At 43.9% G+C, this 20,134-nt stretch overlaps 1 protein-coding gene across 1 annotated transcript; it reads left to right on the top strand.

Annotated features, from left to right (window-relative positions):
- The first annotated feature begins 4,578 nt into the window (after positions 1 to 4,578).
- TSPAN18 (tetraspanin 18) lies at positions 4,579 to 16,548 on the top strand. Its single transcript, XM_075326736.1, has 7 exons — positions 4,579 to 4,650; positions 6,480 to 6,674; positions 8,358 to 8,432; positions 8,891 to 8,989; positions 9,767 to 9,934; positions 10,183 to 10,266; positions 12,786 to 16,548. Exons 1-7 carry the CDS (start codon positions 4,588 to 4,590, stop codon positions 12,831 to 12,833), a joined length of 732 nt encoding a protein of 243 aa, XP_075182851.1. The 5' UTR covers positions 4,579 to 4,587; the 3' UTR covers positions 12,834 to 16,548.
- The last annotated feature ends 3,586 nt before the right edge of the window (positions 16,549 to 20,134 follow it).

Genomic DNA, 20,134 nt, shown 5'->3' with positions numbered 1-20,134 from the left:
CGAATGTGCACTGGGCCACCAGGACCAGTATTTACTGAATATTTGCCTATTGAGACACATTGGATAGATAGATAATCATTCTGGATGGGTCTCAGTGACATTAAGAAATAAATAACTGGAATTTGGAACTCTAGGGAACAGCTACTATAGACCTACACGAATGTGCTCTGGGCCACCAGGACCAATATTTCCTGAATGTTTGCCTAATGAGACACATTGAACAAAAATCATCCTGGATGGGTCTCAATGACATTAATAGATAAATCTGGATCGCTAGGAAACAGCTGCTGTGTTTCTACACGAATGTGCACTGGGCCACCAGGACCAATATTTACAGAATATTTGCCTAATGAGACACATGGAATAGAGAATCATCCTGGATGGGTCTCAGTGACATTAAGATATAGACCACTGATATGTGGATCTCTAGGATATAGCTGCTGTGGTACTACACGAATGTGCACTGGGCCACCAGGGAACGATTCCTTAGTAACTGGTCCATAATGGAGTGAGTCTTTCAGTGATGACACAGAGTGGATCATGTCCTGCTGGAAAAACTATAAATTATGACACATGGAAACTAGGATATACAGATACAGTCTGGGTCAAAAGTTGGTACACCCGTGCTCATGCAATGGATTTTATTCTTAACGGAATGTGCACATTGTAGATTCAGCCTGAAGGCAGCAAAATCAAGGAGAAGCACAAATAAAGGAACGCGTGTAATCCTAAACCATAAACCTGTTACATTTGAGGCTTTACACCCCCCCACACCCCAACTTCTCTCCAGGTCAGAAACATTGTAACATTCTGCCCCATTGTTACAGTTTTCAGCTAATGTGACTTGTTTGGAGTGACGGATATTGGATGAATTTATAGATATTGGATAGATATTGGTTGGGTGTATCGAATAGATGGATGGATTTATGGATGGATGTGACGATAGATGGATATTAATCATTGGATACATTTTATATTGATACATATGACCGATATTATATACACCAAAAATAAATATGCAAGCCATAATGTATGATTCAAAAAACAACATCTTTATTAACAACCTTTATAAAAATACATAGCAAAAATGGATCAGCCCAGAAAAGACGGATGGAATAATGGGATACACCAGGCACTTGTTATTTTGTTACTGGACTTCCGTATATAGGCAATATAATATATTATTCTATGTCAAAAATGGTTCATAACTACAATCCTTTTCTATAATACGTAAGATGGTATACATATAATTATGATGGGATGCAGTTATAATATCATCACATAAACACATAACATTACCAATAGTGCAGATAGGTAGTAGTGCCACGGCCTCCCACAAACACACTGACGTGTGTTTCGCACCTAAACCTCCTGGACGAATCACGTTTAGGTGTGAAATGCGCGTCAGTGTGTTTGTGGGAGGCTGTGGCACTACCTGACGCGCGTTTCGCACCTAAACCTTCTGGACGAAGCACGTTTAGGTGCGAAACGCGCGTCAGTGTGTTTGTGGGAGGCTGTGGCACTACCTGATGTGCGTTTCACACCTAAACCTCCTGTAGGAAGCACGTTTAGGTGTGAAATGCGCGTCAGTGTGTTTGTGGGAGGCTGTGGCACTACCTGACGCGCGTTTCGCACCTAAACCTCCTGGACGAAGCACGTTTAGGTGCGAAACGTGCGTCAGTGTGTTTGTGGGAGGCCGTGGCACAACTACCTATCTGGACTATTGGTAATGTTATGTGTTTATGTGATATTATAACTGCATCCCGTTATAATTATATGTATACTATCTATTACGTATTATAGAAAAGGATTGCAGTTATGAACCATTTTTGACATAGAATAATATATTATATTGCCTATATACGGAAGTCCAGTAACAAAATAACAAGTGCCTGGTGTATCCCATTATTCCATCCATCTTTTCTGGGCTGATCCATTTTTGCTATGTATTTTTATAAAGGTTGTTAATAAAGATGTTGTTTTTTGAATCATACATTATGGCTTGCATATTTATTTTTGGTGTATATACAGATCTTGTGCAATAGAGCCCTCATATGTCTATTGTGGTTTTTGGTGTTATATGACAGATATTATATATACAGATATTTTCACTCTCTACATTGCGCCGTTGTCGGTGTGGCCGGTTATACGGTATATCCTCCCTCCAGGCGTCTTATTGAGCCTCTAAGATGGAATTACATTTAGGATCATTATTACATCCATATTTTGCCCCCTATTCGCTCATGAATGGCGGCAATTGGCCCCTTCCGGCCCACACTCCGCCATTTAGGTTTCCATATGACGACTTCATCCCACCAGTAAAGACATAAACAAGCAGTCACCGCGGCTATAACACAATGCAATGTTCTCCGCGACCTCCTGGGCTAAAAGCTTTTCATTACCGATGACGGCCGGCCTGTAATTACAGTGAGTAGTCCCGCACGCCGCTTTACTGCACTGTTTGTTTAATGGAGGAGGATTTTATTGACTTCCTCGGTAATTGGATCTACTTTTCTGTTCTATGGGTTTCGCGTTAATGGCGCTCAGCATCGAAGAAAAAAAGCAATGGGAATTATGGGCTTAAGTTTTCATGTTGGATATAATGGTGGAAAGTTGCCCCCGGGGTATCTAGGTGGCACCTTCATCCCTCATCATCCTCGTTACCGGACACTTGCTGGAGTGCTGGGTTGTGTTGTAAGCAGGAAAAATGGACAAGTATAAGGACCACTGATAAGGGGCAAAACGACTGGGTGAAAAGCATTTCCAAAATGTTAGGTCTCATGGAGTGTTCCCAATATGCCAAAAGTGCGTCTAATGAGTATAAGAGCATCAGAACCAGACCATAGTGCAAGGAAACCAGGCATCTGGGTCTCGTGAGTCATCATGTGGACGGTCAGGTGCACCACTTACATGGGAAAGAAATGGCACCGGGAGGCTTTATGGGGTTGAAGAGAGGGCACCAGGAGGTTTTATGGGGTGAAATTATGGCACCAGGAGGTTTTATGGGGTGAAGAGATTGCACCTGGAGGTTTTATGGGGTGAAGAGATTGCACCTGGAGGTTTTAGGGGGTGAAGATGTGGCACTGTGAGGCTTTATGGGCTAAAGAGATGGCGCCTTTTATAGGATGTCTAAAAACAGCTAAGCAAATATTCTCAGCACTTAAAAGGGCAAATCCACATCTATCGGACATTTATGGTCTATCCAGTGTTAAGCACACGCCATGAATGGCACTCGTGAGGAAACCCCTTTAACGTTATGGCCATTTTTCCAATTTCTATTTTGCACACTATTTTATAGCGGTCATGGTAAATTGCCATGTATCAGGGCTGCAGATATTGAGGTATGAGGAGGCTGTAGACATCCCAATATAGGGGGCTGTTAGACATCCCGATATAGGGGGCTGTTAGACATCTCGATATAGGGGGCTGTTAGACATCCCGGTATAGGGGGCTGTTAGACATCCCGATATAGGGGGCTGTTAGACATCCCGATATAGGGGGCTGTTAGACATCCCGGTATAGGAGGCTGTAGACATCCCGGTATAGGGGGCTGTTAGACATCCCGGTATAGGGGGCTGCTAGACATCCCGGTATAGGGGGCTGCTAGACATCCCGGTATAGGGGGCTGTTAGACATCCCGGTATAGGGGGCTGCTAGACATCCCGGTATAGGGGGCTGCTAGACATCCCGGTATAGGGGGCTGCTAGACATCCCGGTATAGGGGGCTGCTAGACATCCCGGTATAGGGGGCTGCTAGACATCCCGGTATAGGGGGCTGTTAGACATCCCGGTATAGGGGGCTGTTAGACATCCCGGTCTAGGGGGCTGTTAGACTTCTCGGTAGAGCAGCGCTATTATCTGTGCAGTCATTAATGCCGCTGCCACATCCTTGACTGAAGGACGTATCATGTCCGATCCCTGAGCCGCTGTTTCTGCTCTTGACCTGCCTTGTTTCAGAGCGGCTCTGCTCGGAGAGTGACGGCGCTGGTACGGTCTGTGCCCGCTCAAGTAGCATTAGTGAGGGTCCGTAATTACCAGATAAATCAGTGTGGGCACAGCTCCACTTACTGTGATTGCAGTAGAGATGTTACCGGATGCCGCTCTCGCCTCACCGCCCAGCGTACAAGTACCAATCAGCCGCACCGGCACCGCAGGTAAACCGTGCACCATAATTAAGAGACGATCGAGAAGTGGAACCGCAAACAAGTCCTTGAACTGAAGATGTTGACAATTGTATACATAAAGGTGGATGACTGAACAATGGCTGCCACAGTCATGGGGTCTCAGAAATAGGAACAAAAGACCAATGTCTGCTTAGAAGAAAAACAGCGCCACACCGGTCCACAGGTTCTGTCTGGTATTGCATCTCAGCCCTGTTAACGTCAAAGGAGCTGCAATACCAGCCATAACCCACGGCCAGGTGTGGCGCTGTTTCCCTTTTTAAGGGTATGCCGGTCAGTAGGCACGAGGAGGGATGTTGCGCCCTGATTGGGCTCATCCATGTTGGATAAATTATTAACCAGATGGCGACCGATCACACAGCGAATAAATAATCATTGTCTTGTGTGTTTCAGGAAAAGCGACAAGATGGAGGGCGACAGTCTGAGCTGCGTCAAGTACCTCATGTTCATCTTCAACTTCTTAATCTTTGTGAGTGTCACTTGTGACTTATCCTCTTTTCGTTGGGGACAATATTTGTTTCTGCTCTTACGTTTTTATTACCTCCGCTCCTTCCAAGATCTAGAACTTTTATATTACTTTTCCATTGTTTGTTGCAGCAGAGTTGCAGTATTTATTGATACCCCTAAGATTTCTAAGCTTTTTTTTTTTTTTTTTTTTTTTTTTTATACTGCATTTTCTTTTTTTGGCAGGGGGGTGGGGGGGGTGCGGCTATATAAAAGAAAATGCACTTTTGATATCTTTATGGCATTTGCATGATGGGTTAGAATTTTTATTTTTTTTTTTTAACTGGTGAAAAATGGAGATTTTTAATTTTATTTTTTTTTTTGCATATTTTTAAAAACCTTTTTCTTTACATTTTATTTTTTCTCATCCATAAGGGACTTGAATCTGCAATCATGTGTACTATGTACCGCACAGGGTTTATAGGAGAATAGGATTTGTACTATAGACAAGAGAAAAGTTACCGTATTTTTCGGTTTATAAGACGCACTGGAATATAAGACGCACCCCAAATTTAGAGGAGGAAAATAGGAAAAAATAACTTTTAATGTTAAAATGAAGGTCTGTTTTGATAATCCTGGTGCATCTCATATTAGCTCATCAGGGGGAGCGGTGGTGGTGTAGCGGCTCAGGAAGGTCATAGGAGGCAGGGTAGGTGATGCTGCGGGCTCGGAGGAGGGGGTGTTGCGGCTCAGGAAAGTCGGCACTACTGCAGGCTCGGGGGTGTCGCGGCAGTGGCAGGCGCCATTGATCTGCTGGCTGGCTGCCAGGGTGTCACTGCAGTGGAGCAACTCAGGAGGGTCACAGGACGGGGTGTCTCGATGGCAGATGCCATTGATCTAACTGCCGGCTCCATTGAATCGCCCGCGGTTGAGGAGATGAACTTCAAGAAAATGGCCGCCGAGGCAGTGTGTGCGCCCAGATAGGACTCCTTGGCCATTTTCTTGAAGTCCATCCCATCAATTTGCACATGTGCCACCTCAGCGGCCATTTTCTTGAAGCCCATCGCGTTAACTGTGGGCGATTTTCAATGGAGCCTGCAATCAATCAATGCACCCACCACCGAGACACCGCATTCTATGACTCTCCTGAGTCCCTCCACTGCAGGGACACCCCCACAGCCCGCCGCAGATTAATGCACCTGCTGCTGAAACACCCCATCCTGTGACCCTCCTGGGCCGCTCCACTGCTCCTTTGATCCCTCAATATTGCTGACCCCGCCTCCTATGACCCCGCTCCACCACCGCCACCCCGATTAGCCATATCTGAATTGTAAGATGCTCCCCCAATTTACCCTGTTTTTGCGGGGGAAAAAAGAGCATTTTACAATCTGGAAAATACGGTAAATGCCTATATTCTAGTTTTCAGTCATGGCACCACCCCATAAAGAAATGCAGTAAAAAGCAATCAAAAAGTTGTATGTACCAATTAAAGCTGCAGCACACTAAAAAAAAAAAAACAACGCCATGGATGGGTGGGTAAAAAAAAAAAAATGTTCTTGGTCTACAAAAATAATGATACAACCCAAAATTAAATTTATTTTATTAAATAGAGAAATTTTTAATAAAAGCTTAGGATTTTGGTATCGCCATAATTTTACTGATCTGAAGAAAAATATTACCCCATCATTAATAAAAAAAAAAAAAATACAAAAACAAACAAACAATGGCGGTTACTTTTTTCCAGCATTTTTCCCGTTCTACCTGCAAGCCGCTCTAGACAGACTGATGATAAAAGACAAATGTGATTGAATTATAATATTTCCTCTAACTTGTCCCTTGTCCCTTTCCTTCCAGCTCTGTGGATCCTTTCTCCTTGGACTTGGAGTTTGGGTGATCGTTGACCCCACTGATTTCCGGGAGATAATTGCAGCCAACCCCTTGATGTTTATGGGCGCCTATCTTCTCCTGGCCATGGGTGCCATGCTTTTCCTGCTCGGCTTCTTGGGCTGTTGTGGAGCAATCCGCGAAAACAAGTGCCTTCTGCTCTTCGTACGTACAACTCCTCTACTTTATATACCTTTTTAATGCTAAACCCATTCTTAAATCAATAAAGGAATACTCCGACCAAAAATTATTGGTGGCGCATTACACCGGGAATACGAAGACTGCCATGGAGTGAATCTGTAACACCTCCAGGGGGTTGGGGGAAAATACTTGTCACCCGGGCCGGTGAGGGTCAGGGGATATCATCGGTGGCCTTGCCCGGTTTCGTGACCCCCGACGTGTACACGGAAGGAGAGGGGGAATACGTATGATGGTGGAGGTTGATTTTGTGACGCCACCTGCGGTATGTGGTCAGGGAATTAGCCACCGCTGCTGTCACTGTTCTCCGGGCGGATGGTAGTAGCAGCCGAGGTGTTTCTTCTCCCTACAGGTGGAGCGGGCACCGGGGAGGATGATGAGGGGAGTAGTAATGGTGGGTGCTGAGGCTCGGGGCGGTGGCGGCGCTGGAAATGACAGGCGGACACAGTGTCTGCAGGTTCCAGGTGTTTTTACTCACTGTTCCTTAAGTAACCCGGTTGCCACTTCCGAAGCACTGGCCACCGATGTGATGGACCCCAGCCGATCCCGAGCAATTCGAGGTCACCGCCGGTGTTCCCACTGTGAGTCCTTTCTGGTCGGGGTCCCTCCAATCCCGGTGTATATGGAATATGGAACGAGTTGTAGGTGTTTTCTGAACTCAACGCAGACCCTGGAATCCCATGTAGCTGTAGAGACCCCAGGCTGGCTGGGCTGTTTGCTCCAAGCCACGGGCCCTATGGCGCTCCCAGAAGTGTGAGGTAGAAGAAAGTGGACCGAGGTCCCCAAGTGCGTCTCACCCCAAGCTGTGCCTGGGGCTAACTATGTGTGAACATTCTCCTTCCCTTTTTCCCAAGTGGCGCCCGCCCCCCAGGTGGCTGTCCTGATGATCAGGAAAGTCCCATACTTCATGATGGCCACCCCCCAGTGGGAAAGCACCTGTTTGTGGTGTGAGAATGTGAGAATCACCAGCGATTAACCTCTCCTTATCCGGGATGAGTACTACATCTTAAAGGAGATGCAGTACCCTGCGGCGACTGAATCCTCAGGGGTGCCACAAATCCTCGTTCCTGCTCCGGCCCATCAGGTCCTGCTATAGACAAAGTGAAGCAGGTTCACCTCCTTTTAACCACTAAATGTTTGTAGCCATAGAACGAGTTCCCCATCGGCCAAGAGACCACTCCAATACCCAACAGTAAGGCTCCTTAGGAGTCATTTTATGGACATCTTCCATCATGGGTCAAATCAATATAATATGGTTTCAAAAACTAAACGCTGCCATGAAATTAGATCAAAACGTACCAAATGCAAAAAAAAAATCCTCAGAGACCAAAGGACACATTGACTGTGGGCGACTGCTTCACTCACTAAAAGTGATGGACCCATGGAACCCATTATACAGGTATCGGCCCAGTTCATTCTTTTGGTGAAAGAGGTATTCAGGGGTACCCATTGATTGTTATTTTCCGCCCTCTTGAATAGATGACCTTTTTATTAGAGCTAGGTTAGGTATGGGTAAAAGTAGAGCTTAACATTTTGGAACATGGTAAAAGTTTGGAAGGAAAATTTTGGAATTGTCACATATTACAACAGCTTTTTGGACTAAAAAAAAAAATGTTTTTATACTTATAAATTACTTTTTTTTTCTTCCAGTTTTTCATGTTTATTTTGGTCATATTCCTGGCGGAGCTCTCGGCTGCTATTTTGGCTTTCCTCTTCAGAGAAAATGTAAGTATCTTCAGTATACGCTTTAGATGTTGGGATAGTAAACGGATATAAAAGTAGGAAGTCCTATGGCCCAGACCTATACTGCTGCTCCTATTTATCCATACCCATTTATTATATCATATAGATTACAATTATATAAGGGAAGAAATTCAAGTTACGCACAGCTTCCGTGCCAGCCTTTAAAGAAATGGTGTAATATGGTGTCCTGTGTATCCAGAACCATAGGAAGACGCCAAGGTGCCATAGTTGTCTGTGTGTTAGAGCGGCTGTAGAGGACTTTATTCCCATAACAGCATCTTTTTCTTATTGAAACCCAGCCAAATTGAAATAAATCGTAATGAGCTGCAATACCACACATAACCTATGAAAATATTTGACTTTGGAAGAAATGAGCCATATTTTTTTAATTCTTGATTGTGAATATACTGATGGTTTGACTTTTATGTTCTTTTCTATAGTTGACCAGGGACTTTTTTACTAAGGACCTAAAAAGACACTACCAGGGCAATAACAGCACCGATGCCTTTACATCAACTTGGAATACAGTAATGATTACAGTAAGTGGTTTTATTAATGTAAAGTAAAAAATAGAAGAACAGTGATGGGGTCTGACATTATCCTCAAGATTTAGGAAATTGATAAGGTTAATAGCTTTGCTATAATTAACAACTCATACTTATAGTAATATAAGTATGAGGTGTTAATTAAAGCATAGCTATTAACTTTACCCTCAAAATTTAGGAAAGAGATAATGTCAGACCCCATCACTGTTCCACCATTTCCTATTCTACATAATTCCAGTAGGTCTTATTTTTACATTACTATAAGACCTACTGGAATTATAATGTAGAATAGGGAATGGTGGAACAGCGATGGGGTTTGACATTACCCTCAAAATTTAGGAAAGAGATAAGGTTAATAGCTATGCTTTAATTAACCTCATACTTACAGTAATATAAAAACAAATACTGGAATTATTGTAATGTAGAATAGGAAATAGTGGAACAGTGATGGGTTCTAAACATAACCCTCAAAATTTAGGAAATAGATAGTTAATAGATATGTCATAATTAATAACTCATACTTAGAGTAATGTAAAAATAAATACTGGAACTATAATTGTAAAATAAGCAATAGTGGAACAGTGATGGGGTCTGCCATGACCCTACAGATTCAGTGAAGAGGTTGCATTTGAATAGACATGATTACAGTAATAAATCAAAGAAATACAGATATTGTATCCAAGTCACCATATTCTTTTTATGCACACGATACACGTGTGTGTTTTTTGTATAATGCAATTGGAACATTCTTCCTATAATGTTCCTTTACAGTTTGAATGCTGCGGCGTCAACGGACCAGAGGATTTCAATGGTGCTTTGCAGTTCAGAACATATGCAATGAATGGAGTTCCTGAAGCCTGCTGTGGAAAGAGTGTCCTACAAGCTGGAGATTTCATTGGCCGGGCAGAATGCATGATGGGAAAAGAAATTAACAGACAGGTAAGAACTAAATATGTGAAATGTATATAGTATCATTGCTTTTCCATAACTTTGCCCTTAAATGAACCAACCTTTAACCCTATGATGCATACCTGGGGCCTCGCAGGCCTGCTAGGTTACTTGTTTTCTATTGTAGTTTTCTATTGTTGCGCGTTCTAGTTAAACACCATAGATCCCAAGGAGGCATATTGATATTCATATTCCTTCTGCAAATCACAAATAACAGTTTTGTTTTTTTTTCTCTCTAGGGTTGTTACTCAACGATACTGAATTCTTTGGAACCATACGTGTATATTGCTGGAGCATTAGCCATCGGTGTGTTAGCGGTGGAGGTAAAAAAATATAATCAGTCATTTCAGCCTCCTTAGTTTTTATTGCTGCTCCGGTGCATGCACAAGGCAATGTAGTGTGCATGCGTCACATACGGATTCTGTATTATGGGACAATGTCTCTTGTGCAAATGACTGTCATACACACACGTAACCTTAAAGAACATGTTACGAGATGTGGAAGTGCAATATATTGCTCATGTGCAAAGCGGTGCAGTGTTATTACCTTGTGCATGACCTCTGCAGATATTGATGATAATCTCCCGGTGTTTTGGTTTTTTTTTTTGGGTAGGGGTGGGTCTTGTTGTGTAATGTGATTTTCATATTATGTCATCAGATATGCTTATATTCAGTGTTCTTTACATGCCCCGACCCTGTACAGTTGTAGGCAAAAGTTTTATCTTTTATCCGGATGTTTTAATGACTTTAAAGACATTTCATAACACTTTACTAAAAGTTGATATACCGTATTTTTCGTTTTAAAAGACTCACCCCAAATTGATTAAAAAAAAAAAAGGAGGGGTCCAACTTATACTCTGGTGGTGTCTTACTGGCAGGGGGGTGGCAGCGGTGGTGGAGCAGGGGGTCACAGGAGGCAGGGATGCTGCAGTGGATGCTATGTGGAGCAGGGCGGTGCAGCAGGTGTCCTAGATGCTCGGTTGGCGGTGCGGGCTTCAAAGAATTGGCGCCTAAAGTCGGTGTGTGCGCAGAATAATCTGTCATCTCAATGACAAGTCGAGATCTTATTTGTGCATGTGCCACCTCCAGGCGCCTTTATCCTTAAGTCTGCTGCTGGGAGATCAATGGGCCGGAGGTGGCGCACGTGCACACATGAGATTTTGAGCTGAGAGCTCCATCTGCACACGCGCCAACTCCGGGTGCCATTATTTGGAGCCTGCACTGCCTGGAGCACCCGCTGCACAGCCCTGCTCCACAGCCAGCACAGCGCCCATTCTCCACCTCCTTGTAAGCCACATTCGCATTCTAAGACTCACCCCTCATTTTCCTCCCAAATTTTTGGGAGGAAAAGTGTGTCTTATGGACAATTACCGTATTTTTCAGATAAGTCAGACTCAATATTTACAGTGTTTCCCCCTTATGTTCCACACTTGTCTGCCCTTCACCCTGGCAGCCGGATATCAGATTCTGCACCAAATCCTGACTGATGACCCAGTCTTGTCTAATTAGTGTTGGAGCTTATCACAATTTCCACATTTTTATTTGCACACAGGTTCTCAATGAGATTCTGGCCATAAACACAGTATTTTACTCACTGAGCCACTTAGTTATTACTAAAGGCCTCGTTACACACAACGATATCGCTAACGAGATGTCGCTGGGGTCACGGAATTCGTGACGCATATCCGGCCTAGTAAGCGTCGTCATTGCGTAACACGTATGAGCGACCGCTAACGATGCAAAATACTCACCAAATCGTTGACACGTCTATTTCCCAAATGTCGTTGCTTGCTCGGGACGCAGGTTGTTCCTGAGGCAGCACACATCGCTACGTGTAACACCCCAGGAACGACAAACAACACCGTACCTGTGTCCTCCGGCAACGAGGTGGGCGTGACTCTGCCGCTCCGCTTCTATTGGACGCCTGCCATGTGATGTCGCACGAACCGCCCCCTTAGAAAGGAGGTGGTTCGCCGCCCACAGCGACGTCGCTAGGCAGGTAAGTAGTGTGACGGGTGTTAGCGATATTGTGCGCCACGAACAATGATTTGCCCGTGACGCACAAACTACGGGGGCGAGTGCTTTCACGAGTGACGTCGCTAGTGATGTTGCTGCGTGTAAAGCCCCCTTTAGTCGCCATCGTGCTGGATTGCTTCTGGGGTAAATGTTGCTCTTGGAGGATGTGGACTCTTTATTAGCGGCAGTGTCACCAGGATTCCTGTATGTGCCAATGGTAAAGGCTCCGCGTGTGGGGACTTCTCATCCGTGGAGGAGGTTCACTCACTATTTTGCATAAGAACAATAAAGCATGGGATCTAGTCATCCTCCAAGAGCAACGTTTCCCACCAACCAAGCAGGAAGACTTCTTCCAGAATGGTGGACACCATGTCACCCAGAAAAAGAGAACTCTGTGAGCAAAGTATTGGATACATGGCCAGGAAAATTCCCAGATCCCAATCCCTTTAAGAACTTGTGGAGGATAAGTAAAAAAAAAACAAATTGTAATAAACGTCAACCACTGATTAGACAAGAATGTGCCATCGGTCTGGATTTGGCACAGATGATGTCGGGGTGAAGAGTAGACGTTTGGAGAAATAAGGATCAATGCTGTAAATATTGATTTTTTTTTTTTTGTAATCTTTTGTTGACAAATACATCAAATTTATGAAACACTGATAATTGTGCTTCAGTAACCAAAGGACCAGCCGACAAATATCGACAAACGCTGAAGCAACAACTTGTGAAAGCAAAACTGTTACAAAACTTTGTCGTGACTCTGTAACATTGAGGGCATTTTTTATGCAACATTCTGAATCTTTTCCCCTTTCTCTCCCTTTCCGCAGCTTTTTGCGATGATCTTTGCCATGTGCCTGTTTCGGGGGATACAGTAGCCAGACCGTCGCTCAGGAAAACTGTGTGCCAAACGGCGAGGGTCTCCTAACTTTCCACTAAATTAAGAAAATCACCTTGTTCCAAAGCCTCCTCTGCCGGCGAGGTCTTGTGCTCCTCCCGGGGACCCTGAAAAGCAAAAAGTGTTACTGTGAACACGTCGTCGAACAAAGGATCCTAATTGCTGTACCGGGAGTATGAACTCTATAAAGACCCCCCCGAATTGGGGGACGCTGACGCTGCACTCGGATGAGAGTATACAATGATTAACGCCCAATGTGTTTATATCAGACTGGTGAGACCGCGGATACGACGTCCGAGGTGGAGGCGGCAGCGGGGGCTGCAGGGTAGTTCCAGGCACTGTACTTTTCATCGTAGAGAGCAGTTTATGATTCTGTCCTGTGTTTTATAAAACGTTTGTTTGTAGATTTCCTATGATTGTATCGTAGCTCGAATACTAAAACTTTATTTATAAATACGTTTTTTTATATTCAAAGCAAACAAAGTCCTTGATCTTAAGGTGGTGGAAGATCCCTTTAAAATGGGAAAACTGTTATAAATGAAGGTGGGTGCATAATGGTGGCAATTATGCACCCACATGAAATGCCGGTCATGGTGCGGAGACCAGAAGACGTCAGTCCTTTGCCCAATCCAATTTTTTGGGAGTAGTGTGCAGTGTGCCCATCTCATCTCCATCGGTCCAATCACATCTTCACTTTCTAAGATGCCCTATTGTAAGGGGTGGCTCCTGGATCCCATTTTGCTGTAGACCCAAATTTTCCCACCATGATTGTCCCTGGTTCTGGAGGATCCGGATTCTCTCTGCATTATAAATACATAGTAACAAAAAGGAGGCAACTGTCTGCTGTTTGTTACAATGTTTCATTTTCAGTTAGCGCGGCCCACCCTTCCAGGTGCAATCAGTCTTTTTCCATCAGTCACAATCCGAGAAAACAGGTATCCTGCAATATATTTTGCAGGAATCCGTTTTTCCCCCATAGACTTGTATTAACGACTGATTGTGACTGATGACCCTACGTTGCCTCCGCCGCGCGACTGAGCGGTCGTGGAATGACTGACACTGCGTTTTTTTTTACACTCCAAGAAACGTTAATGTGCAGGATTTCGTCACAATCAGTCGAGCTATAATGGATGTCTATGGTGCGGGATTCCGCCATAATCCGTCACACGACTGAATCCAGTGCTGCATTCAGTCATGCTCTACTGAGCATGCCCAGCATGTTTGGCACACCCACTGGGATGACCCAAACACAAATGGATCAGTTGTAAAACGGACACACAACAGATGTAACTGACGCGACTGATCAGTTTTTTCACGACTGAAGTAGCCTTGGATTTTTGCATTATAAATTAATGAGACCGGTGTAATGCTCAAGTTCCCCTGGGGGGCGGCGATGTAGGGAAACAATATTTGTCAGGGTTTTTCTGATTATGTGAACAGAGGGAGCTCCTGTGATTGTGGTAGACGGGTGCCCCAATAATTAGCATAAAGGAGTTGTTCACTTCAGATATGTGCACACACTGAGGATTTGGTTGCAGAAATTTCTACATCTCTTGAAGGAAAAAAAAACCCACCCAGATAATATTATAGTGTTTTTTGTTTTTTCCGTGCAGTTCTACGTATTCTAGGGTGGAAAAAAACACTAAGAATTGACATGCTGCACATTTATTTCTGCACAAAATTTCCAAGGAGAAAAAAAAAAAAACCACAACTTCAGGATTCTGATTTTGCTGCCATAAGGATTTGCATTCCGTGTTTGGATAAAATTTGCACTAAAAGATGCAGAAAAAAAAAAAATGCTAAAACCGCTCTGTGTTTACACAATCTAAGTTTCATTTTGTCATCAATATCAATCACAAAAAAGCAGCAAGCGCCGTCACTTAAAGCTTAGAATTGGGGATTCTTTCAACTTAATAGGTCACCCCCAAGCAATAAGGTGTGCCCGTCGTCCGATACTAGCAGCTCTCACAGAACACTGAACCCGAGGCCGCGCAGCCGCCCGGAGCAGAGAACCTGAGGCCGCGCAGCCGCCCGGAGCAGAGAACCTGAGGCCGCGCAGCCGCCCGGAGCAGAGAACCTGAGGCCACGCAGCCGCCCGGAGCAGAGAACCTGAGGCCGCGCAGCCACCCGGAGCAGAGAACCTGAGGCCACGCAGCCGCCCGGAGCAGAGAACCTGAGGCCGCGCAGCCGCCCGGAGCAGAGAACCTGAGGCTGCGCAGCCGCCCGGAGCAGAAAACCTGAGGCTGCGCAGCCGCCCGGAGCAGAGAACCTGAGGCTGCGCAGCCGCTTGGAGCAGAGAACCTGAGGCCGCGCAGCTGCCCGGCGCAGTCACAGCATGGTGGTCCTCCAGCCCCGGGAGGGATGAGCCTCCCATCAAGTACAAGAATGAGATTGTGACAGCAGATTTCACACCGTAACACCCGGGATGATTACTGTGCAGAGGCCACAACACCTCAGAGCCGATATTTAATGATTTGGAAAGTGACACAAATGCTAATAAGCATCAGAATCCCAAGTCTTCCCTTCTACCTATAGGTGTATGCAGAGTGGGATATATTCCTGTAGCCTCCTACCCGGTAGTTTACTGCTCAGAGCACATACAGTTACTATACTCCTGACATAGGGACTTATTAATTCTTTAATATCCCCAGGAACACAAACTGTCACACTATAGAGCGACATACAGACGACATTGATCACGTGTGGCTAACCCTGCACTAAGAACCGGTGTGTTAGCTCCACCTGGTGGTCGTTCAACAGTACTGCACTAATATATATAGCTGAACTGTTATGTCATCAGCACACAAACCTCAATTTTTTGTTTTAAACAATCTGCATTTTCTAAAAATGTTAGTAAATTTTCAAATCATGATCTATTAAAAATGAAAGCAACAATTCATAATCTTGCAATTTTAACAGCAGCCATCAAGGCTATTTTAGTCTTATTTCCTGACCTTTCAGGAAGAATGTTCAGCAGTTTCTTTATCATAGGTAGGATTACAATGAGAGCTAATCTATTGTGATTAGTGGCTCCTATGTGATTAGTAGTGTACAGAGGAGTTATGTCACAGCTCACCACCTCCTCCTGTACAATGAATAATAATGTACAGAAGATAAGTTTCACAATAGGTGACGTCACAGCTCATCTCCTCCTCCTCCTGTACAAAGACTGATAACATTGATATCACATATTGTGAATGGTGAAGCCTATGTTATCAGTCTTTGTACAGGAGGAAGAGGTGAGCTGTGACATCACCTATTGTGATTGGTGGCTCCTATGTGATTAGTGGTGTACAGAGGCGTTGTGATATCAGTACCGGAGGAAGTGAGCTGTGACATAGGAGCCACCAATCACAATAGGTGATGTCACAGCTCTCCTCATCCTGTAATGATATCACCTATAGTGTAGTCTATCATAGCTCACCTCCTCCCCCCCTTCTCTACAATGACTGATATTCTATATATAGTAGGTAACAGAATCCACTTTCACAATAGGTGATTGTACAGGAGGAAGTGTACAGCAGGAGGAAGTGAGCTGTGATATCACCTATTGTGAAAGTGGATTCTGTGTTAACAAATACCTACATTATATATATATATATATATCAGTTATTGTACAGAAGGGGGAGGAGGTACACTGTGATTAGACTCAATACACAATAGGTGATATCAGTACAGGAAGAGGAGAGCTGTGACATAACCTATTGTGATTGTAAACCACTAATCACATAGTAGCCACCAATCACAATAGGTTATGTCACAGCTCTCCTCCTCCTATACTGATATCACCTATTGTGTATTGAGTCTAATCACAGTGCACCTCCTCCCCCTTCTGTACAATGACTGATAATATCTATATGTAGTAGGTAACACAGGATCCACTTTCTCAATAGGCGATATCACAGCTCACCTCCTCCTCCTGTACAATGACTAACATGTACAGTAGATAACACAGGTGCCATCATTCACAATAGGTGATATCTACTGTACCTAGCTGTTAGTCATTGTAGTGATGAGTTGTGATACATATTACCATTGGGAAAGTGGATTCTGTTACCTACTATATATAGGGAATATCAGTCATTGTAGAGAAGGGGGAGGAGGTGAGCTATGATTGAGTACACCTATTGTGTAGTCTATCAGTACAGTAAGAGGGGAGCTATGACATAGGCACCACCAATCACAATAGGTTATGTCACAGTTCACCTTCAAGAGTAAAATGACTAATAACACCTATGTACTGTAAACACAAACCACTTTTATAATAGGTAATATCACAGCTCATCTTCTGTACAGTGACTGATCACATCTATACACAGTAAACACATGATCCACCATTTATAATAGGCAGTCACAGCTCACCTCCTCCCCCTTTCTTTAACATGACCTTTGCTCTTACAATGGTTCAATGCAAAAGATTAGAATCTGTTAATTGCTGCTAATGTATGTGTGAATTTCCTGAAATGGGAGTCTGAAAAAGCCCTGGAGATCCGTGTAAAAAGATATGGGAAAGCTATCACAATCTTTATTAAAATTTAGAAATCTTACAGAGCTAAAAAGGTTTTGGAAAAAAAAATTAAATACAAAAATCCAAATATAAAAGAAACAATAGGTCTTATTCTGCTGCGTTCCTTCTACAAATGATTGATGACTCAGTGAGAAAAACAAAATTGGAATGTCGTAATTCTGATACCTTTTAATGTAAGGAATTGCCTAATGTTACAATATTGGGATTTATCATTCTCCGCAGGATTCTGCTAAAATAGACAAATCCCTACAATATCTGACAAACAAGAAGCCTCAACCCATCCAAATGCTTAAACTTTATAGTAGGAAAACCTCTTAAAATTTAGGGGAACCTCGTCCGATAATACTGTGCCTTAATTCAGACCCATCCTGCACACACCGGCTAATAATCCTATACTGACCCCACTAAAATCCATCACCAGGGAATCAGTCCCTTTGGTTTATTTCCATCTATTTCTAATTATGTGCTGAAGTTACACTCTTCAGGAGCAGAATCGGTGTATGTCCCTATGACAACACTTCCTGCATTGATGTACTGGTGACTCAGCGTTCCAGAAAACACTAAAGTAAAATAGTATCCATTTTTTTTTATTTTTTAAATAAGGAAAAACAATGTTTTCTCTCATTTGTGTGTTGGATGATAAAGTAGCACAGTTTGGGCCAGGAGGTTTTGTCATAGGGACATACACACATTCTGCTCCTGAACAGTAACTTGAGCACATAATTAGAAACAGATGGAAATAAACCTAGGTGCTAAAGTTACACTGTTCAGGAGCAGAATGTGTGTATGTCCCTATGACAACACTTCCTGGCCGAAACTATGTTACTTTATCATCCAACACATAAATGAGGGGAAACATTGAGTTTTTCTTTGTTATATAAAAATAATGGATACTATTTTACTCCAGTGTTTGTTTTCTATAACTGAGTCACCAGTGCATCAATGCAGGAAGTGTTGTCATAGGACACAGGAATAAGAAACTTATAAAAATGCATTATTCGTTCTCTCAGAAGTTGGTGTCGTCAGTTCTATAAACCTCAATCTGCCGCCTGTTCTTTCTGTATTACTGTGATGTTACTATGATTCTGTGTTTGCCATCGACGCTGCATTTATAGAAGAGAAGTCGGACCCCGAAGGCTCAAGAATCCCTCCTCTTGGGCCAATGCAGTGGTTTAGCATCGCCCTCTAGTGGAGAACCTGATCATTGCCAGAAATGATGGAAAGGCTGAAAAATAAAAAAAAAAATGTTTGTAACTGTGTTTATACGAATTAGTTGAAACTGCATCGTCCTGTACAAACCTGCTTCTTTTCTATGAACTTTGTTTTTTTTATTGAGGGTTGGGCAGGACATCCAGACACTTATTTCTGTAAAAAATGAAGGAAAAAAATAAAAAATTGTGAAAGTAACAAACACGGCGATTCCTGATTGTAAAGTGACATTATATGTAACTAAAAGGGGATGTCAAGAAGATTCCAAACTCGGAATATTGGCGCCTACAAGAGTTAAATACATAGAATGTGTAAATATTTAGAAATAAAACGTCATCTGAAAACAAAACATTCAAGAGGCCAATTAGATTAAAAAGTGGAGTCCATTGTAGTCAGTAAGATCAGAGCCCAAATAGGTGAAAATGGGAATAACAGAGCCAGAGCCCGCTGCCAAGAAGATTACGAAAACTAACGTCTCCTGGCGATTGTGACACTACAAGTCCCAGTATGCCATCCAAATGCTGACTTTCCACTTGGGGCCCATGGATGTTAATAAATAGGTATTCCTGGCTGGAAAAATCTGCAACAGAATAAAATCAAAGAATGAATGCAATTTCCCATTCAGAGGTCTGGGCAAGTTGGGTTAAAACCCACGGGAGAAAAATACAAAAAAAGTTACATATACACATATAATAAAGATTTATATATATATATATATATATATATATATATATATATATATATATATATATATATATATATATATATATATATAATTGCCTTACTCTGTCTGTCTATCTGTCTGTCATGCTCCAAAATTGTGTCCTTACGGTGACACAAAGCTGATTGGCCGCTGGGCTCGCCATGGCCCCGCCCCCCCACACGGATTGGCCGCTCGCCCAGGCTGCGCCCCCACACGGATTGGCCAGCCGCTCGCCCAGGCTCCGCCCCCCCACAGATTGGCCTCTCGCCCCGGCACCCTGCAGGCATTGGCAATTCGGCCACGCCACGCCCCGCCCCCTCACGCAATGCACGCTAGCTCTGGCCCCGCCCCCTCCCTCCCCCCGCGCATTCCCCGAACTGACACGGCTGTCACGGAGGTGAGTACTGTACTCCCCCCCCCCCCCCCCTGCGCATTCCCCGAACTGACACGGCTGTCACAGAGGTGAGTACTGTACTCCCCCCCCACCCCCCCCCCCGGCCCCCGCTCGCACGGGAGTGGTGTGGATACGTTGGTAACCATGCTCGCATGGTTACAAGCGCATCAAGGTCCTGCTGCTGCGGAAGATCCACACGCACACACAACAGCACACACACAAACATACACACACATCAGATCACACTCACTCTCACACACACCTCACATCGCATCCACACACTCACAGCATCCTGGGATATCGCTTGCTTCTCGGCCTCGATACTGTGCTGTTGTGACCTTCCAGGACCTGACGGAGGATCACATGGCCTGAAGCATGTGGTATCTCCGGATGTTGTGACTGTGAGCGCGTATGTGCGATATCGTCAGTGTCTGTGTGTGTGAGTGG

Source organism: Anomaloglossus baeobatrachus, chromosome 10, assembly GCF_048569485.1.
Source record: "Anomaloglossus baeobatrachus isolate aAnoBae1 chromosome 10, aAnoBae1.hap1, whole genome shotgun sequence".
NCBI lineage: Eukaryota > Metazoa > Chordata > Amphibia > Anura > Aromobatidae > Anomaloglossus > Anomaloglossus baeobatrachus.
Note: the sequence above shows the minus strand (reverse complement) of the source record. Positions and strands in the feature narration are given on the sequence as shown.